Genomic DNA, 16,129 nt, shown 5'->3' with positions numbered 1-16,129 from the left:
TCGGGTTAACCCATGCACCCTTTCATCTGAGTGTTTGTTAGGCAAATGCGGCAGATGATAGATACAAGTCGTTGAGAATATCAAAGTCTCCCTCATGTCAGCTCCGTTGACTGCAGTGGCTCTTGTCTGAAGTCTTCGTTCCGACAGTAAGAGAGACAGACATATCGACCTTTATGTCCATCAGTATGGACAAGGCAAAGGCTCGGTGTAAACCGGATCGATATGATCGGTAAGACACGGTCAGTGACCATCCTGCACTTTGTGTGAAGCTGGCAACTAGCATGCCACGCTGCGATCTGCTCATGCACTGCCGAAGACCGCAGGTCGTTTCGAGATGGTTGTACGAACATGAATAAGCTGCAGGCTCGCCCGTATCCGCGAAATAATGTATGTCGACACTCAAACCCACGCGTCTTTCGATATCGCCGTACTGACATCCTATGGTCAGGTGCGGACCGCGGCACACCTTTGCGTTCCATCTGGTCCTTGGACAATGAAGGCGATTGTAATCGAATAGACATCATCCTGCTGCTTATTCCCGTCGACAACCACAGGCGCATTGACATCGTTGATGAAGGAGCACCATCCACGACCGCCATCCTTGGACTTTTTCCATTTGTCTGGTACTTGGTCCAAGGCTCAATCCTAATCAAATGCCACATTGCAAAATCACTGAACGTGCGAGAGAAAAACGAGAGCAAGGTGAAATGTTTACCCAGTAGAGTTTCCGTAGATACGATGGTGCAAGAGTCCACGAAACCACGTTCAGTCCAAGCCAAGGTACGCGGCTCTACCTACTTTCCTGGATCTCCAAAGGGCGGGAGGGCGTCCAAGAGCGGTGCCATCAAACGCTTAGCTTGACGTGTTGGTGCGGCCTCGCTGTGCCGAGAGTATAAGTAGTTGTTAAAAGCGGCGGGGCGCCTAGCGAGGGACTATGCCCCAAACGGATTTCCCATACAACCCTCAACAACCTCCCATTCCTCGATTCTGCAGCGCGTTGACTGCTCAAACCGCTCTGTCAACACCGCACGACACCAACAACTTTCGCAGCAGAGGCTCCTTACCGTGGCGTGGGGTGCTAGTACTCCTGAATTCCTCCTTGGGAACTTCTTCTCGGGCAGATGCAACTTAGGAGGAAGCCAAGATCCCTCCGAGCGTCAACGCTACTCGCTGATCCCTCAAAATGATCGACAGCTATGGCGACCACTGATTCTCAGAGAGCAAATCCTGCTTTGTGATAGCACACTTTGCTAGTCGTCCCCTCAATACCGGACGGCCATCAGTCTAAATCTCACCTTGGTGCCAGGCGACACAGTTGACTGTCTCTGCAACCATAACTTGAGCTGCAGTACAGGCAACCCCTCCCTCTTTGCAAGTCGAACGATATAGCCTCTTCTACCTCTACTCCAGCCTATCCATCGCATGGACGCCCTGAAACCCACAGCTCACTCGGATGACCTCCGCAAAAGAGGGCGGTATACACACTGTGGACGAGTATAGCCTCATACTCGGTCTGTGTGAGTCACCGCTCCGGCGGCTCCTGAACTTCTCAAGCGCGATCCCAATCTATATATATATAATCCCCGAACTATTATCTCCTGCCCTCATTCCGCTGACTCATCCCCCGCCGCTTTACTCCCACACTAACACCTATTTAGTCGAATCGCTCTCCCTTCCGCTCCCTTCTACTCTCTTTCTCTCTTTCGCGCTCCCCTTCCACTCCCTCCTACTCCTGCCGTGCTTCCTCGCCTCCCTCCTTACGCGGCCTTACTCCCTCACGTGCTAGTGAGGCTCCCGTTTAAGCTCTAGTCTCACACGCGCCCACACCTAGCCTTGTGATAACTTTACCCGATTACATCGATGATGGCCCGTTCGGGCCCTAATGAAAGATGGGAAAGGTGGGATCCCTAAGAGGATGCCCTACTACGTGCCCTACTACGTTCCTTGCTACGTTGCTAAATAGGGTCAACTAAATCCCCCGTTCTGCTGAATAGTACTGCACAATGCTTCTCTTCTTTTCCCTCTCTCAGTCCTCACATTTTCTCCCTTCGTCACTCCCGCCTCTGCACCTCTGCGCTCCCTCTACCCCTCGTGCGAATCACTCCTTTCATTCAGTCTTCTCACCGCCCAAACGTACCTTATTCGTCTTTCGTCGTACTGTACTTCCCCCCCCCCCCCCTAGCCGTGTTCTTTTTCATTTTCCCTTAGCGCTCTTCTTTCCTTAATCTCTTATCGCCCTCCACCGCTCACTGTCCTACTCATTGTTCCCAATGCTAAAGAGAAAGAAAACTACGGCCGAAGTCTTTAATGAAGCCGAGGAGAATGGCTGGTAATTCATTACAAACGTCGACGTGAATGGCGACCGCGTCAGTAAACCCATTGAATCTGGGACCGAGTTGAACTACCACCGAATGACCGACCTTTAGGATAAGTAAGTGCATCCTCGCCCAACGGCCGTACTGGCCTTTGCTGACAAAGGGTCACTCCGCTACGTAGGTATGTAAGGCGAAACCGTGGTGCCAGTCCCTACGATTTACGGTCCGCGAAACATTTCATGAAGGGTATTGTGCAAGGCGGCAAGGTACGTCTGAGTCTATCCTACGTGAAGCAAATGTGAACCAACTTTGGCGCCGGTTGGAAGCGGCGACCTGGCAACCAGAAGATCCCCCACGAGGTGTCGGAATCGATGTACTATGTTCGTATCCTATCTCTTCCATCCCGCTCCACGTCCGTCGGCGAAGCTAAGAGTCCATGTAAGTACATCAAGGCTGGTCTCGGGATAGTTATACCAGAATCTAAGAAAGGGGGCGGGAGACTACCCGCCTATTGTATCCTAACTCAAATGCATACTCTATTGAAGCCAGCGCTGAGTCCCGAACGACAACCACGGAGGCCTCTCATGCTTCATATTCCTTGACATGACCCATCCGTTCAACATATTATAGGACATTTACCTCTCTCTAAACAACGCCAATCCCGATATGCTTCGTTGCGTCCTTGGGAGTGATATTACTCGAAACATATACTGGGCGAAAGGAAATCCAGGAGATCCTAGGCTGCGACCTTGGGTGAGGAATTCATCTGGGAGGCACAAGACATTTTACTAGGACCTCTCACATCTTCTTTCAAACACTCAAGAGCTCAAAACCTTTACCAATCCTCCCAAAGATGTTCGACTGGAAAATCTTCGACAATGGTCTCGCAGGAGAGCACATCATCGTCGAGCCGATTGCCGACGACCTCTATGAGGTTTACTGGCGCCTCTCCGAAAAGGATCTACTGAGTAACATGGAGTTTTTCCCGGTGGCCGAGGACAACAAATATGACCCGGGCCATTAGACATCCCAGATATTGTCGTGGACGGAGTTCCCTCAATTTTGAGGGCTGGTGGCACACCGTCTCGTAGCGTATGCGATGTGCTGTCTCTTGATAGCATGGTTTTGGTCTTTATCTGGCGGAGATTGCTGGTTTAGCCCTCTCCGTAGACCTGACCCAACAAGGCAGAACAACACGAAATGCCAAGTCGCCTTTTCACACCCTTCTCCAAGCCGCGGGCATAGAACGATGCTATTCAAGAACCACGTCATAGGAGTTGGGCCTACGGGCCAGAACTGGCCGTGAGTCTGATGAATATTAATCGGATTCCTTTGCTAACGAAGACACCACACCAAAGGATGGTGCCAGGACGCTGGTTTCCCAGATGCAACACGAACCTCACAGGCGAAAGAACCCGAAGAATCACCTTACACTCTAGCGGAACGGCGTTTGTTGGTGAGAAACCAGCAGTTAAGGGTTGCCAGCGTCCTGCCTGCAAAATGTGGCTCTCTATCAATCTTGTACCTCCCAACGACCCATTTTCACCAAACGTTCACAAAGGTCAAGGCTTGGAGAAAGCACATGGGCAAGCACAAGAGGCCATACAAATGTCACTTGCATCCACCATATCGCAACCTCATCAGACGGGGAAAAGAGAGGTGTCTGAGTCCCCTCTGTAGCTTGTATGAAGGTGAACTTGTTGACATTACGTGCCTGGACAGCTGAGTATATTGTTGTAGCGAAGGACTGTTTATTCTTTACGAAACCACATTCCTAAATAAACTTATACGCCCGCCACCCACCCCCTGTGGAGTATGAGCCCGTGCTAGGGGAAAAAATAACTAGCCCAGCGAGGAAACGACAAAAAACAAAGAAAGATTTACGGCCCTAAGAGAGACTGAAAGCAGTGATGGACCATCAATCCAAACCCTGCCCTGGAATGGGCTAGCCATAGACAGCTATGGACGACAACCAATGCACCTCGCTTCACCCCAGCTCATTTCGAGTCCAAAAAAAAGGACAGGCCCCACGTGCCAGTCCCATACCATGCCATCGTTGTCTGCTCTGTCATATCGCCCACCAACGAATTGATCACAAGTAGCCAGGTGGTGGTGGACTATGCGTGGGTTGAGCACCAAGGCCGACAATACCGCATCAACGACCACCCTGGTCGAGATCTAGCAACTCGCAAAATTCCAGCGAGCGGGCCAAGGGAGGTTGGATCCCCATCTGCGCCCCTGTCCCAGGCACGCCAGAATCCAGCTCCGCCCCTGGCCAATTGGAGAAGATCATGGGGTCAACTCCAACAACGTTAGGCGAAGATCGGTGATCTACTTACCACAAGCCTTTCGTCCAACAGATTCTTCACTATATGTGGGCGGCGTGGTTGCTCCTTAATTATCTCCTCGCTCCTTCCATGTACTCCGGACCATTTCACTCGAAATTCATATTGGCCCCATCAAAAACGAGTGAATATGACCACTCGAACTCTGAGAGTGATACAACCCCGCCCCTGTACTAGTGACTCTGCCAAGACGATGCATACTCAGCAAGTATTACACCCCAGGAATAGGCACAGGACGATGTAGATCCTCCCTGCGTCAGATAGTCGAAGAAGCGTTGACGTGAATTGGACACGGGGTAGGGACCCTGCGGACACGCCCGGAACAGGCTTTACCCTCGAGAACCATCGACCCAAACGACGCCCTTCGGCCGTGGCGCTTCCTCTTACTCTCGGAGAAAGACAACTGGTGCGAACGGGATCTACGGATCGGGCAAGACCGGTGGACCGTGCTGCAAGAACTCCATCTAGACGCCAGTATTGCGGGTGCTGGAGCACCTAAAGCGTGATAGCTATTGGTGTACGAAGTGAAGGGAAAAAAAAGTGCGGATCATATATGACACCAGTGAACAGAGGGCGGATACCAAAAATCAGGGGGAGCTCCGTGAGAGAGGGCCTGTCTCATCCTGGACCTCTTATCTCGCCTACGTAGGCTGTACGTTTGCCCTTATCACGCGCCAGTGCTCTGGGGTATCGAAGGTATTGTTATCATCAGAAGTTGACGAATGCCTGTTATCATGGGAGACCTTGGTGTAAGCCACTCTCATGGTCTTGCCGAGTTCGGTTCGCCCTTCCACCGCAGGCACCCATACGCGTCCCAAGAACGGGCACCCTGGGTTCTCGAAAGTTGGGCCCTCCATCGACTCCGGACTAATCGTCTGGCTGTGGGTGGACTGCTCGGTATATTGGATGGAAATACCTACAAGTGCTGTATTTGGCCCAGAGCACTAGTGTAACAAGGCAAAATGGCTGTGTTGGGCTGGGATAGGGGTAGCAGGAAGGAGATTTGGCTGGTCACATGTCAAACCAAAAAGGACTAACATTGGCTCTGTTTATGCAGAGAAAGATCATGCTATTGCTAGGGGGAGTGCTGGACAGCTCACAGTGCTGGCAGTGTGCCATTCTTTACAGTTTGAACAGAGTATTCTACGTTTTTGATGCCGTCCACCTATCCTTGAGTGATGTCCCTTTTTTTTTCTCACCCCAAAATGCCGCCGCCGTGCTAGGCGCTCGTCGTCCTAGACATCGCCTCTCCGTGGGTGGTGTTGCTGGAGGTATTGTTTTGCCAGCGCCGAGCAGAAAGGCATTCTCGATTTCCGACCTGCCGGACAGGCCCCTGTGCGTTGTTGCATGTGCAAGCCGAACCCTGAAGTGCTCCGTTACACTAGTATCAGCGTTAGAACATTTTCGCATTCGCAGCGGTTGCCGCATTCTCCAGATATCCATACAGCGTTATGAATGGTTGAGAACAAAAAGAAGTGCCTTCGATTAAAGTGAAATAATGGGTTAATCATCTGGGTAGTTGACCCATTAAGACATTTTGCCCAACGTCCCGCAAGCTATGATAGTCACTGCCGCTTTACCTCTTTCGGATGTCAGAGCCAGGAACTAACCTCTTTCGGTCTGTGACAACAGCTACGCAAACTGCCATTGGCTATATTGCTCGACACCAAACTAACAGAAGCCCCCTTTCAGCCCTTTTTAAACCACCACCACCTTTCTCTTTCTCTCCTGCCATCCAAATCCCTGTGCTCTGCTCTCCTCCATCTTTCGGGTTCTTATGTTGACATATCTTCTTCTACCAGCGTGAGACGGCCCTTAGAATATGATCAAAATTCAAATGAACTTCGAGCTACGTGCCGAGCCCACCTTCTCAGCTTCAGCCTGCTCGCATGTAATAGAGAGTGCTGTGACAGCTAGAGATGAGATCAACGGCTCTATCTATATCAACTAAGATACAACAGCCGAATTGAGTCAATTTGTTCCAACACGCACTCACTGTCTTCTAAGCATCATATAGCTGAGTCATTGTTCTTGCCCGACCAAAAAGCGAGCCTCGTTTTAGACTCGCCTGATTTAAGTCCATCGATCACACAAAAGTTACGCCGTGCTTCAGTTCCGATGGCAACAAGTCAAACTCATCCAGACGCAACGACAGCATTCAAATGCTTGACCTAATGATCGAAAGACTTGAGATTGAGTTGGAACGTTTGAGGCTTGACGGGAGCCGCCTTGATTGCCACGGCCATCAGACTCACGAGTTCCTTTTGATATGGTGCCGGAAGATCGACCGACGGATTGAGCGAAACGTCTGACTACTCAACGCAGAGAACAAGCTGCATAAGGATTGGCGACAGCTGAATGTAGAGTGCGTGGGGAATTTGCCTATGCGACTCGCGTACTAAGAACCAATTCTCCTGATATCATTGAGAGAGAACTGATGCCGATTAACTGGATGATCATGCTGCAAGAATATCTGTCTACTATCGCTCAGAGTCGTTTCCAACCGACCGAGTCAGTTTCAGGGGAGGCAGGGCCATACCTGCAACAACCGCACAGAATTTGCGGAGGGTCATATATCAGCAAATCGTGAGTTAAATCGAGGAAGCGCTGCCACTGACTTCAGTGGGCAAAAAGCATTGACAGTCGGGGTTCAGCTATGTTCGGAGACCGCCTTGCACCTATACCGCTAGGAGTGACACTCTATTGCCCAATGAATAAGCTTGACGGAACAAGTACGACGTGGTGGATTACGAGAGCCATGGCAACGTCCAGCTTCCAGTGAACCACCTGCTGAGTGAGTGGAAGTCATACAACACGTAAAGTGTCCCCGAGTGACTGGGTGGACAGGCGTTTAAAATCAGACAGAGTGGCCGTATTCGGGGCTCGAAACGCGACCCTGCAGAGCAGATCCCGATCCCCAAAGTTATCACAGATATCATACGGAAGAAAACTGGGAATATTAACAGAACCAGCGTCAAATTCGCTATCAAGGACATCGCTCGCTTGTTAGTCAAAAGCTCTCTCTCCAAGACCGGCAAGACAGGAACAGCGTTGGTCATCTTCTGTGATCCAGTCCCCGGACGATATCTGGCTATGATGCAGAGCAGTGATCGCGAGGTTTTATCTGGTGACGGTGATGATGATGGAGAGTCGTCAGTGGATGTCAACATCAAGTTCATTGGGACAGCACAGTTATACGAACCTCAATCTGAAGAAAACATCGTTACCAAGAAGTAATTAAACTAGGTCATCTCTCATAGACCAAAGCTAATCCCGATCTATACCATTATTACCATCCATATCCTTTATGACCATCTGCACGGAAGTTAACTCAGTAAGTCTGAAACCGCGAATATAGCTCAAGGACCCTCTACCCGCAAATATACTCAACTACCGCATCTTCATCTATGGCTACAAGTTCCAATATCTTTGACGAGGGGATGACGCATCCGCGACACGAACCCTTTGGTCAGACAGAGACTCAACGCAACAATGAACAACATCAGAACTTCGGCAGAGGTCGGTAGGGTGACGGTTCTTCCGTTACTAAACTAACAAGTTAAAATCCACAAGGCCCATCATTTTTGTCACTCGTAGCTACGGACGCCTAGTGCTTACGAAGGTTTTTTTTTTTCCCAACCACTTGAACGTCGAATTATACTTAACTGGCACCAAGTCCTAGAAACTTATCGTAGTCCGCACGCGGCAGAGAGGGCAATTTCCGGGCATGATCAAAGGGAAGTAAGTTTACATTTTCATCGAGACGCGAAAGACAGAGACTGTCACAAGAAAGGTACGTTCTCGGCATCAATCGCCCTCTGGGAAAATTGGGTCGTTGGGAGACTAACAGGGACCCTAGTCAGGGAGGGTCCGCCGCGATGGTGATCCTGTAATGGCAGCCGGGCCTAATTCTGCCATTCTGGGACTGCCGGAAGAGAATGAGAGTGATACCCCCAGACAAGGATCATTCCAACGTCGTCAAGTTTGCGCAGAAGGGTGACAAGACCTACGAGGATATCAAAGTGTCGTACACATACTCTAATTCAGAAGGCGACAAGGGAGCAGAAGTTGAAGAAATAGAGAACTCGAAAATAATTCCCTCTATGCATCGAATTTTCGTAGAGACTTTGGACATCTCATCCATCAGGCTGAGGCTGGGGTTGAGGCTGGTACTGAGTGTTCAGGGGGGTGGCACTGTCCAATGGAACAAATTTGCCAAGATTTTCCTCCCGTTATCGATAAGGGCCCAATAGGGTCCCGTGGGTCCCTCGTCCAACTAATTAGTTTTCAAGTTGCACGAGTGTCCTCTTCGCAGATGACCTGCGTGTTCTACCAACTCGAACCTCGAACACTGCCAATATCGGTTACTTCCAGCTCGCGGTAGTCCCTTAAAGCTACCTTCTGCCTCCACTCGACCGGGTAACTGAACCTTGTGAGGCCTGCCAGACGAAGAAAGACCCGACAACCTTTCGCTTCATGAGCGCAATATAAGGGGATCCCAGTGTGCCCGCCCTCGATTTCCGGTTCCACTCAAACTCGCGCACACTGCGCCCAACCCGCGACCTTGGAGCCGAGATGCGGTTCCTCTCACTCTCCCTCCTCATCCCTATCGCCTATCTCTCCATCCTGATCGGTAGCATGGCCACCTTCTCCCATCTCTACCGCCAAAGACAAGTCAAGAAGAAACTGCGCCTGGCGCCCTACTTCCCTGCTCACACGACCCGCAACATTTACCTCTCCCTATTACATCTGCAGGACGATGGAAATACAAAAGTGCCTGATTCGGTACTACGCGCCGCGCTCCTGGCACGGGCGTGCGACGACATTCGACGAATAATGGAAATCCGGGTGCGGAAGCCCGCGTTGGCGGCCCTGTTGCAGCGAGGCGTGGTGGGTGACGAAATATTCCAGCGACTGCAGCGCGCGGAGCAGGAGCTCGAACTCGAAATCAAGGACGTGGTCGCCGAAGCAAACGCCCTGAGTGGATCGGGGGGGCCGAACGGCACGCCGGGCACGTGGGGGCATCACATCTTCCAGAGCGCCAACGAGATGGTGCAGAACCAGATTTTGAGGGACAAGTTGGACGCCATCAGGAAGACGCTGCCGGGGGAGAAGGAGCGGTGGGAGAAGCAGAGAGAGATGGCCAGGCGGGAGTTGATGGGCGGTGAGGTTGCAGCAGATGTGGCAGCTGGTGAAAGGCCCGCTGCTACAGCTAATTCTGCTGCTTCTTCTACTCCTTCTGCTCCTTCTGAGCAGGTCACTGTAGAAAAGGTGACCGCCAAAGCCGCTACGGCAAGCAGCGATGAAGACGGTGTCATAGTCGAGACGCCCGCCGCCGAGATCTCGACCAGCGGACCAGGCGGCGGAGGTGGTGGCGGTAAACACAAGAAGAAGAAAGGGAAGAAATGAAAATCAAAGCCCAGGCATTTCATGTACGATATTGATTCCGCTGTCCCTGCCCTTGTCCCTTTTCCTGGCCTTTTGGAAGGGTTGGAGTCTGCGAAACAGACACTAGCAAGAAAGAAATCCAGCATTTTCCGCGTTCCGCCTTCATAGAGGAACCCTTAATTTTAGTTTTTATTTTTTTTGTTTGTTTGGGAGTCGGGAAGGGGGAAGAATTCTGGTGGAGGTGGGCTCATGCTCTCTACACGCGCTACGATACAGTTTATGAATACAAGTCTCAACAGTACAACGGAGAATATCCAATGGGCAATCATCTGGTTGCAGCATCCCTTTCTCTATAGGCCATGACTCGCTCCCCAAGCGCAGAATGATCGATCAAACAAAAAGTTGTCGCTACAATGAAACTTCAATGTCGCTCCAATCACGCCGCACCAGGGCCTCGGAAGGGATTGGCGACATCTTCATCTGGTCCGCAACGCGAAGAACCTCCTGTGCCACGTCTGCCGCAGCCACGCCTTTCGCTCTCTTCTCGATCACGAGGCACAGGAACGCAGATAACACGTCGAGTCGAAGCTCCCTTGCGGGTTGGCTTTCAACCTGCTCCACCGCCTCGGGATCGACGTCCCTCTCTTGCACCATTTTATCGCTGATTGCGACTACAATCTCCGTGAGAGTCTTCACCGCGCTTTGATACTGTAGGTTCTTCTTCATTCGCAAGCCGCGAGCGCGGGCCGAGAGTGGTGCAAAGTCGGATGCGAAGGAGCGAGCTACCTGCATAATGATCAACCGACTGACTTCCTCGTGGGGCAACATGTCGAAAGACTCGCGGAGACCATATAGCGCGCAGACGGTGCCCTGCGGGTCCGAGGAGAGGCAGAAACAGCGGATGATCTGTTCGTACAGTTCAGAAGAGAAGTCAGCTCTGGCGGCAGATTTCTTCTTGAGGTCGAGTCCGCCGAACCATTCTTGCATCTCCGCGAAGAGCATTCGCGCAGCGGGAAACTCTCCTTGGTGGCGGTAAGGGTATGCATAACAGTTCTTGGCCGTGTCCCAGAGGGCCGCATACGTCTCGAGGTCAGGGGAGATGGATTGCCTCAATGTCGAGTATTTCTTCCAGACATCTGCGATCTGGCCAGATCGAAGTGAAGCATAAAGCCAATGGTTCATGATGAATGAGTTCGGTTTGATCTGAGCCGAACCGGTCATGACGTCGGTAAGATGACTGGCATTTGCCAAATCTGATCGGCGAGTGTAGTGCTGTAGCAAGATGGAAAATGTCTCAATGGTTGCAGCTGGCGCGCCCCGTTTGAGGAAAAAAGGTAGCCGTCGGGGCTCGGTCTGGGGGGCGATTTCTACAGCGGTATCGTTTGCCTCTGAAAGCCGCTTTTGGACCAGTTCAATTCGGGATTGTATCATGGCCCATGCAGTCTCTTCGGCCTTTTGGCGGGCAGTTGGCGAACCTTGACGAAACCAAGCCGCTACAAGGCCGTTCAAAGGCCCAGCATCGGGTCTGATCCCACGTTCATACATGAGGTCAACCACCAGAGCAGCCTCGTCCGTCCTCCCCTCACCAAGGAGCCACTTGATCCAAGCAGCGAAAAAATATTTGTTGTGAAAGCTTCGGGGAAATATGGCCAGTGAAGAAAGCCCGATCTGATTGACGAGGTCCTCAGTCGGTGATTCAGCGTGGCTTACCTCCTTGCTGAGCTCTCTAAAAACTCTTAGAGAATCGGTCGGCGACTTGGCCGTAAGCATGAACATGTCTTTGAAGACCGCCAGAGCAAGTTCAATACGACCGGCGTCGAGTAAGGCGCTACTGACTCGGCCCAAAACATCCAAAGTCGTCTTCTGGTCTTCCCTGCCCTCGAGCCTCTTGCGCAGCTCTAGGTAGCAGAACCATGTCTTGGACGCAGCAGAAGGGCTTTGACTTTTGGCCCATGCAGCAATCACCATGACAAGAACTTCCGGGTCAATCATGGTGGTGTGGTCGTAGCATTCGAATGCTAAACGCTGCGCCTTCTGCGGCTTTCCAAGTTGCACATAAAGCCGGACACCGGTAACCCAGAACAGTTCAGCAAGATCGTCTTTAAGACCTAACCGAGGCCTCTGTGATTCCCAGGCTTCAATCGCAGCGGCAATATTTCCGGTAGCCTGCAGGGCATCGATATATTCAATCCACTCTTTGTCTTCGAGTGCAACATCTGCTTTAATCATATCCTTGCCCAACATCTGAAGGTGCCGGGGCCTGTAATAAATAGTGCTCTGCGACTTCCAGAGGAAATGCCAGACATCCTCGGGCAGTATCATGGTAAAATTCGGAACGTGTTGTTGGCAACGTAGATACCACTTCCACAATGTAAAATAGACCTTCTCGTCGTTTTTCTCTTGAGCGGATTCCAATGCCGCGTTAAATCGCTTGACATAGATTTTATCTCTTATGGGGATGCTAAGGGTGACCTTGAGGGCTGATTTGGGCGTCGTGGCTTGTTTCTTGCCCTCTTCTTCTTTTGCCAACTCGTCCAGATCTTCATCGGATATCAGATCCAGATCCTCGGGAGGCATGACACCCTCTTCTTCGAGTGCTTTCAGTAGTTCCTCCCTCTCATCGACAGAGAAAGATCGCATGAACTGGCTGTTGGGTCCGAAGGGTCCTTCTCGCATGACCGCAAGCTCGCGATCCAATTTGTTCAACTCTGCCTTTAGAGCATGCGTTTCATCATCTAGAAGGTCGCGGACCGGAAGTCTTGTGGACGCATCCTCGCCTTGCTGTTCAAATTCATGAATGTCCGGCTGTCCCAGAGGCGCGGTGACTGGTCTGTGAGGAGGAAGAGGGCGCGATCGAGCGGTTTGGCGATACTGGCGGACCGGTTGAAGATGTTGCAGGCAGAGCTGATGTCCCACGAAGCTCGGAGACAGACAGAATTGTTGGTGCCATCTTCGAGACAGCTGGCAGATGCCGCGCATAGAGAAAGTCACGGGTCTCTACTGCACAATAGTCAGACAGTCGAGGATGGTGCACCGTTCGATTGATGGATTGCGGCGAGGAAAAAGTCTCCCAGACGGGGGATCGAGTTTTGCCGAAAATCAACCGAGCTCCGCAGCCTCGTCCCTTTTGTGGCCATTTCCTCCCTATTCTTTCCCCCTCGGACACTGAAGATTCATCCAGCCCGCAGGTTTTACGGAGTTGCTCATTCTGCCTTTCACTTCATATGTTCTAGGCGATGGTATTCCACTCTATATGCTATATAGAATAGAGCGTTTCACTTCCCAACCTTGCTGTCGGCCTGAGCGGTTCCAATATGCAGAAGGAAAGAGATTAGCTTCTAAACGATCAACATCTCGTCGACTTCCCATCCTTGATAATTCTCACTCTCTTGCCAGGAGTATACCCCCTTCCATTCCCACCATAAGCCTTGGTTGAAGCTGGCACAAATTGCCGCAACCAGTCCAAAATTTTCCCCTCGCAGGCTGCTGCCGACGGCCGGAGACACACCATCTTCAGCCGCTGCTCTGAGAAGCCTTACCTGGGCTCCTTGGTCAAGTAACTCTTCGATCGTAAGCCAAGCCAGTGCGTCGTCCGGATGAGCATATATCAATTCAGCGTTTTCGAGATCCATCTCGTCATCCACCCATGCCTCAGGGGTGGGCGTCAGCTCGCAGCACAACTCCCTATTATTTTCTAGTAGGGAGCGATCAACCTTCACAACGCGCCATTTTCCGCGCAATCCCTCCTCTGTGATGTCGGCAAAAAGGCTACCCTCTCCATCATATGACGGAAATCTCACTGTGTATTCTTGCCTCCTCCCGTCTTCAAGCCTAACAGATCTCCTGACCGGTCGAATGTACGGCGTTTGGGGCGCCCAACTGAAGCCTTTGATCATGCTGACACGTGGAGCGCTCGACAAAATATATCCACTTCTGACTCGCTTCTCATTCCTCCAGAGATCAGCTGCCTGTCTTCTCACACGCGCTTTGATCAGCAAAGTCCAACAAATGATAACATCTTCAGGCCAGGATGTGTGGCGTTGACTGAGGAGATAACCTGCTTCTTCGACGGTCTTCCTAGACGCCGGATCCGAGTGAGGGATCAGATGTTGCGCGCTCCCGAGCAGAACAGCAATGTCGACCGCACCGCGTTCGTGTAAGATGACGAGGGCTTGACGAAGGTTTAGGACTCCGTCGTCCTTGGAAAGCAGCCAGATCGCACGACTGCCACGGATGCCTTCCAGCAATGGCCAGCCACGGACAGTCCAATCACTCACCAATAGCGTAGAGACGAGGGTCTCGATCTCTGCAATGTTCGGGTTTGGTAGTGTTACATCGACGGATTGGACATCCATGTCAATAACCAGGGTTACCTTTGCCGCGGCGAAGATATCGTTGATGCTGTCGATGGCCTGCCGTCGTAGAGTGGTCTCACTTGGAATACATGCGGCGTCAATCCAATACGTATCACACCCAAATTGACGGGCCAAACGGCAATACCGTCGGTGTAGACAGGTGTTGATACCAGTCTCCGGACGACCGCCTTGTCCATGGCTCCAGACGTGAGAAATTGCCAGCGTCTGAGAAGAAACAGGAGCGTAGCCCAAGGATGCAGAATCCTCGACTACCCTAATAGCCGCGGGCTTCCGACACTCGTAGTATGAAGAGGCGTTCCAGATAATTCTCCAGCATCGCTTGTTGCAATCAGACGAATGTGCTGATTGCACAGCGGCTTCTGCAGCAGTAAACCTCTGGCAAGTCTCTGGCTGACCACCTTCACACGTTTGAATCGAGTCCTTGATGCACCTTCCATGCCGTCCGCCGAAGTGAGCATCGAACCGTGCAATCATCCGGCGAAAATCAAGCCCAACAGATGTGCGACTTGTTCTGAGAAGTTCAAAAGCCCAGTTGCACAGATAGTCAGTGCACTTGCCGCGATATGCATCTCTGGAGAGATTCTCCAGTTCATGGATGCCTCGAACAGCTAGGAGAGTGTTCCAGGTAGATGAATACCCATGGGCGAGTTGAACTCCAATCACATAATAGAAATGAAGCATTACAGAGCGCTGCCAAGCCGACCAGAGAAAAACCTTGACGATCGCCATTCCCTGTTCGTGATCGTCGCGTTCCTGAGGGAACAAGGCGTCCTTCAATGCACGGCCTTCGTCCGAGTCATCCTCAAACGGTGCTTGGATCCCGAAAGATGCGGCGTCACATATGCTCTGATATTCGTCAAACAGTTCAGAGAGCAGATTGACATATTCGAGGGAATTCTGGGCGAGACGCAGATCAGGGAGGGAGCCTTGATTTGCGAAAACAGCTGCCAGATATAGGGAATTGGTGTCAACACGTGTAGTCACGTACAGATTGTCCCAGGCGAAATCTTGCAACGTGGTGACTAGTTTGAGAGCCGATTCTGCATCTTCTGAGCTTTGTGTCCGGAAGTGGGATTGCGCTTCTGGCACAATATACCTCGCTGCCCACCTACCATTCTTGATACTATCCCACAGGGTAGTGCCTTGCTTCCGCATCAAACCGCTATTCAGAGGAAGCGAGAAACTACGCTGGGGGACTTGCGGTAAGCGCGAGAGCAAATTTTCCGACTTGGAGCACATATCAAACAGAATAGTGCCGACTGGGCGCGGGGACCCCTTGACAAGGCCATCGGACCGTGGCAAAAGAAGCGAGAGCTGCCGGTCGAGTTTCTCAAAATGTTGTGTCGGATGGTGTACGCCTGTCAGAAGTGGTGTACACGCTAGTCTCAATTTCCATAATCTCAGATCCGTGTCTTGAATCTGCGCCAAAGGGCATAGGAGCAAGTCAGTCGCATTGACCTCATAGATGCTCTCGACGGCCTCCTCCAATGAATGACGAAGTGCATGTCCTGGTTGCCTATTCATCACCCTCGATACACGGATGGGTCAATGGAGCTAGAGACGAGATAAAAGCTTTCAACCAATCGTGTATGAGCGTATTAGCGGAAGGTCTGAAAGGCTCTTGGGGTCAGACGCGAGATCAGGCTGAGCAACGGCCTCGTGGTTGCAAGGGTGGGACAGGGTAGGTTGAAAGAGGACTCGGTCC

General features: G+C 51.6%; 4 protein-coding genes across 4 annotated transcripts; 2 read left to right on the top strand and 2 right to left on the bottom strand.

The window, feature by feature from the left end:
- Positions 1-7,418: 7,418 nt before the first annotated feature.
- Z519_07051 (uncharacterized protein) lies at positions 7,419-7,897 on the top strand (the record flags this gene model as incomplete). Its single annotated transcript, XM_016764787.1, has 2 exons — positions 7,419-7,438; positions 7,522-7,897. 2 exons carry the CDS (start codon positions 7,419-7,421, stop codon positions 7,895-7,897), a joined length of 396 nt encoding a protein of 131 aa, XP_016618737.1.
- Positions 7,898-9,235: 1,338 nt separating this feature from the next.
- Z519_07050 (uncharacterized protein) lies at positions 9,236-10,069 on the top strand (the record flags this gene model as incomplete). Its single annotated transcript, XM_016764786.1, has 1 exon — positions 9,236-10,069. One exon carries the CDS (start codon positions 9,236-9,238, stop codon positions 10,067-10,069), a length of 834 nt encoding a protein of 277 aa, XP_016618736.1.
- A 387-nt stretch (positions 10,070-10,456) lies between these two features.
- On the bottom strand, positions 10,457-13,027 carry Z519_07049 (uncharacterized protein; the record flags this gene model as incomplete). The annotated part of the gene is made up of 1 exon (XM_016764785.1): positions 10,457-13,027. One exon carries the CDS (start codon positions 13,025-13,027, stop codon positions 10,457-10,459), a length of 2,571 nt encoding a protein of 856 aa, XP_016618735.1.
- A 359-nt stretch (positions 13,028-13,386) lies between these two features.
- On the bottom strand, positions 13,387-15,948 carry Z519_07048 (uncharacterized protein; the record flags this gene model as incomplete). Its single annotated transcript, XM_016764784.1, has 1 exon — positions 13,387-15,948. One exon carries the CDS (start codon positions 15,946-15,948, stop codon positions 13,387-13,389), a length of 2,562 nt encoding a protein of 853 aa, XP_016618734.1.
- Positions 15,949-16,129: the final 181 nt, after the last annotated feature.

This window comes from Cladophialophora bantiana, assembly GCF_000835475.1.
Source record: "Cladophialophora bantiana CBS 173.52 unplaced genomic scaffold supercont1.10, whole genome shotgun sequence".
Taxonomy (NCBI): domain Eukaryota; kingdom Fungi; phylum Ascomycota; class Eurotiomycetes; order Chaetothyriales; family Herpotrichiellaceae; genus Cladophialophora; species Cladophialophora bantiana.
The sequence above is the reverse complement of the archived record's forward strand: the minus strand, read 5'-3'. Positions and strand labels throughout refer to the sequence as shown.